This window comes from Impatiens glandulifera, chromosome 5 (assembly GCF_907164915.1).
Source record: "Impatiens glandulifera chromosome 5, dImpGla2.1, whole genome shotgun sequence".
NCBI classification, from domain to species: Eukaryota; Viridiplantae; Streptophyta; class Magnoliopsida; order Ericales; family Balsaminaceae; genus Impatiens; species Impatiens glandulifera.
This window is the reverse complement of record NC_061866.1, coordinates 39,064,724-39,070,263: the sequence shown is the minus strand read 5'-3', so window position 1 is coordinate 39,070,263 and position 5,540 is coordinate 39,064,724. Positions and strand designations below refer to the sequence as shown.

General features: G+C 28.0%; 1 protein-coding gene across 1 annotated transcript; it reads right to left on the bottom strand.

Annotated features, from left to right (window-relative positions):
- Positions 1-526: 526 nt before the first annotated feature.
- On the bottom strand, positions 527-1,615 carry LOC124939317 (protein PHLOEM PROTEIN 2-LIKE A10-like). Its single transcript, XM_047479801.1, has one exon. It carries the CDS (start codon positions 1,613-1,615, stop codon positions 527-529), a length of 1,089 nt encoding a protein of 362 aa, XP_047335757.1.
- Between the last annotated feature and the right edge of the window lie 3,925 nt (positions 1,616-5,540).

Genomic DNA, 5,540 nt, shown 5'->3' with positions numbered 1-5,540 from the left:
CGAACCTTGAGTTAACCCGCATTGCCACGCGTCATCCAGACATGTGCTAAGTTGCGGGAACATTCCCAAGAGTTACACATACTTGATTTGTTAACACATTTCTTTTTATCAATTTGAACTCATTTGATATATTTTTTATTCACTTAAATGACCATTTAACATTAAATTTACATATTGAAGCCCACCGTTCATTCAAACAATAAAATTGTCTTCATAAGGTTCTTTTATTCTATTTTCAAGAAGAATTATTCTATCATTTGTCAATTTTCGAAAAATTAAATGTCTAAGATAATCTATTTTCTAATGAAATAAAGTGAAAGGAGATTAGTCCGATAACAATCCAAATAAACTTATAATAGTTATACAATTAGCTAACCAGCTCAACCAAATGAACCGAATCAAACTAATCATACAAATACAAATATATGAAGTGAATACACAAACTTTAAAACTATAATATATACAATGAAACCCTAAAAAATCAAAAATAGAAAAACAGAGTACAGTAATATGAATAAGTCTCTGATTATGCCGGCGGCACCATAATCCAAACACTTCCAAGAACATTCAAACACAAAGAAATCCAAATGGTGAAAACAGCCGTTGTTTTCACTTTCATTTCATCAACTACTTCACCACCCTTCTCAAAACCTTTTTCAATACCCATCTCATATAATTCAAAACTCTTCCTTATTCCTTCCAAAATCTTCTCCAACAAAAACTCAAGAAACGATCGAACTGTTTCAAACGTCATCTTTCCAGTCACCTCCACCATCAATTTCGTCTTATTCAACCCTGTCGCCGCCGCCGTCGCCCTCGTCTCAGAACCAGTCAATACTTGATTCGTCGTCGTCACAAAACTCTTAACCGCCCCATTACAAATTGAAGATAAAAGCTCTTTCATTTTCGTATCATGCTTCGGATTCGTTAAACCTGAGAAAATCTCATCAAACGGATTGATATCAATAGTACGATCTAGATAAGAAGCAACGGCAGTACCCACGAACATCTTAACGCAATTCCCAATCAACTCTTTGCATTTCTCATCACAAACAACGTTAACCCATTTCACATCCGATTCAGAATCCGATGAAGGAACTGAATAAAACGTTGTTACTAGATTCTTAGCAAAACTCCCAACAACGATAGATGCAAATCCCGATCCGGCGGTGGAAAACAGACGGTCGAATAACCTGTCTGATAATCCTGATCCGGGTTTAATCTCACCTCTTCTTATCTCAGATCTGTATCCTTTCATGATACCTAAGGTTAAAGCACGAGTGATTCTAACAACAGAGTCTGAAACATCATCAGATCTAGCGATTTTAGTGATCTGTCTGAAACTATTTGGGACGAAATCTGAATCGGATAGAACGAATTCTTTTAAATCTTTTGAAACAACGCCGAGTGTTTGGGCTGTATCGGCCATAGCTTCTGCAACGAACATGAAAGCTCCGGCGAGGTTAAGTAATCTTTTTCTCATTGTGATTACTGTAGGGGATTGGATTGCTTTGTATGCTCCATATCCGGTGAAACCAAGACTTGCTAAGAGAAGAACCCAGTTTCCATTTCTTCGTGTAAAATCAGATTTGGTTTTAATAAGATCATACGCCATGGATAATCAATATGAAAGCGGTGAAGAAGGTAATGAATATCAGTTCATTTTGTGGAGAAAAACAACAGAGGAAAGAGAATAGGAAGGGGGCGGGAATGCATGTTGTTAATCTTATTCTATCATCATCAATTACTTTATTAATTAAAATAATAATTTATTTTTATTAAATTTAAATATTAAATATTTTTATATCTTCTATTTCATTTATAAAATGGTTGCCAACCCATTCTATTAAATTGTTTATGAATATTTTTAAAAAAATGAAGTTGAAGATAATTAACATAAAAATAATATCTATAAATTTTTTGACTTGAAATTGAGTTATTTCAATAATTGTTAGTTATTTAATTGGATTAAGATTATTTAATAAGAAATTATTAGGTTGATAAAATTTTATAAAGTATTAATATATAATAAAAAAATGATAATTTTTTATATTTGAATTGATAATTTAATTAATGTGATTAATAAGAAGTTGAATATAAATATAATGGGTTATTTAAAAATCATTCGAATAACAAGGCTAATTAATAATTTTATATTTATTTCAAATTATTCAAAATTTTCAAATAAAATACACTAATACTTTTATTGTAATATATATAACACTTAATTAATATTTGTCTGTAACTCAAACCCAAATAATATTATTTAAATAATCATCTTTATTATTCTAAAACAAAACATCTAACAAAACAAATGAAGAAAATAAAAATTATTGAAAATAACTATATTTTAGTTATGTTTAATCTTTTATACAAAAAAAAATATTCTTTTAAGATCTTATTTTAGAGATTTATTTTATTTTGAGAAGATGAAATATTTATAAAGAAAGATAAATAATATTGTGAATAAATAAATAAAATTAATTAGTTATATTATTCAAATAAAAAATAAAATATTATAAATTGAACTAATAAAAAAATAAATTATGTAATATTTGTAAATTAGTTAATTTATACATTATTTTATATTATATTTTAACTCATTATACATTCTAACATTTTGTTTCATTTTGTATGGAGTTAATTATCCAACTGCATAATTGAATAATGAAACGTTTTCACTTATAAAATGATAAATAAATTATAAATATTTTTAATTTAATAAAATAGAAGAAAATAAAAGTTAAATGGATATGTCAGTAATGTGACGACCGGACATTGTGGGCGTGAATTGACTGATAAGCATGAAGGAAAATGGGACCCACTGTTTCATTTTTAAAATAGTTATTTTAAAGGTCCAAAGTGATGGGATTAAATCATATCCTTAACTGGATAACATAAAAAAATTAAATAAAATCTTATCTAAGGTTTGTTTGATTTGATTATTTAAATAATAGTATACATATCTAACTTTAAAATGTAACGTAATTAAAATGAATTGTAGTGTTATGCTAATTCTTTTTAATTAAAAAAAATAACATATACAATATTTTATATAGGATTTTGAAAGAAAATATAAATAATTCAAAATTTAAATAATCAAATCCCTTGTCATACTCATAATTCACTGTCTCTATCTATCTAATTCATTGCTTTTATTTAACATTATTTATTCTCTCCATTCCTTTTTTACTTTATCTTCTCTATTTTAATCTTCTTTTGTTAATATAGTTTATCATTTAATCTTCAACAATAACTTGTATAGAACGAGATATGAAAAAGAAAACATATATGTAAATATGAATATGATATTAGTATAGAATATGAGATAAGATATTCATATATAAAGATGATGCCTTATAAACCAAATATCTTGGAGTATCTTAAGTACAAAATTTGGAACTTTGGTATCATCGTTGTTTAACAAAAATTGGTTCAAACATATGTTAAATTGATTAATCTTATTTTGACATTAATGTTTCTAGAATTATTTTCAACAATGAAAAATAAAAAATGTAACTTTACACTAAAATTAAGAATGATTTTTTTACCAATTATTAACCCTCTTTATTTAATTAAATTTAGATAAAAATATAGATGCAAATTTTGTAATAGATGAATTTATGTTTTAAAGTGTAACAAAACTTAAAAATATTTCCCCTCTCATATAGATATATATATTTATAATTTATTATATTAAGTTAAAGCTCAATCCAATTATATATATATATATATATATATATATATATATATATATATATATATATATATATATATATATATTTATTTAGTACTTATCAAATATGCATATTCCAACGTTTTAATAACAACAATATCATTAATGATGCCATTGTTTAAGACTTTTGATTTCTAGGTATTTAGTCCTAGGACACATAAAGAACATTGTAAAGATCATCCTTTTGATAAACAATAATACATTCTCTCATTTATCTCTCTTGTTAATTATCTTGTATGTTTATAACACGTTATCAGCACAATAACTCTCGATCCTGAAGCAAAGGTCGAAGACTCCCTCCTCGTCTGTGGTAGCCAAAATTTCGCACCTTATTTGTGAAAACCAAATCGATCAATATTGACAATTGTATTCTCTTATACTTTCAATCTTAACTATTTCATCTAACAATTTCATGTCGAACCTTACGAAATTAGAGTTCACGGCTTTTGACATCAACAAAAAGAATTACCTTTCATGGATTCTAGATGCTGAAATTCATCTTGCCGCTAATGGTCTTGGAAATACCATCAAAGATGAAAACACTGCGTCTGACCAAGATAAGGCCAAAGCAATGATTTTCCTTTGTCGTCATATTCACGAAGGTTTAAAAATTGAGTATCTCACTGTGAAAGATCCATTGGTCCTATGGAACAATTTAAATGAAAGGTAAGATCATTTAAAAACTACCATTCTTCCAAAAGCTCAATTTGAATGGCTGCATTTGCTCCTATAAGACTTTAAATCAGTGAGTGAATATAACTATGCTTTATTTCGGATTACTTCTCAACTCAAACTATGTGAAGAAACTATTACTGACGAAGACATGTTAGAGAAAATATTCTCCACATTTCATGCATCGAATGTGCTTCTGCAGCAGCAATATCGTGCAAAAGATTTTGAGAAATATTTAGAATTAATATCATGTCTATTATTGGCCGAACAAAATAATGAGCTTTTGATGAAAAATCACGAGGCCCGTCCAACTTGATCGAACACATTCTCTGAAGTGAATGTGGCATCATATAATTATAGAGGACGACATTGTAGTCGTGGTCGTGGTCATTTTTCAGGCCGTGCCCGCGGAAATGGTCATGGACGTGGTGGTGGTGGTCGACACAATATTTGCAACGATGATAAATAGGATCAAATTAATAAGACCGTGGAAAACAAATGTTATCGTTGCGGCATGAAAGGTCATTGGTCACGTACCTGTCGTACGCCAAAGAATTTTATCAATCTTTATCAAGCATCGCTAAAAGGAAAAGGGACCATAGAGTCCAACTCGACTTCGGCTCCCGGTGATGATAAAATAGCTTTTGGACTCGATGACTTCTCCGGGTTTGACGTAGCCGATTTTCTTGTCGAGCGTGAAAATAAGAATTATGTCATTTGATATTTTGTGTTTTCTTTATAATATTTAATAAAATTTCGAAAAAATAAATAAATAAAAAGATAAATAAATAAATAAATATAAATAAAAGCAATATTAATTAATGTCTTTTATATATATATATATATATATATATTTAGTTTGATGATGCTTTTTGTATTATTATTATTATTTGTTCGTTATTAATATTATAATTTATTTAATGAAGAAAATGAAAGTTCCTGAAAGCGAACACGTGATGAATGAAAAATACAGTTGTCTCGTAGACATTGCCTCAACACATACCATTTTGAAAAACAATAATTTTTTTTATTTCTTTGGTGATGAAAGAGACATATGTGAATACAATATTGGGTAGTTCAAAAATTATTGAAGGCTCCGAAAGAGAAAATATTATATTACCTAAAGGAACAA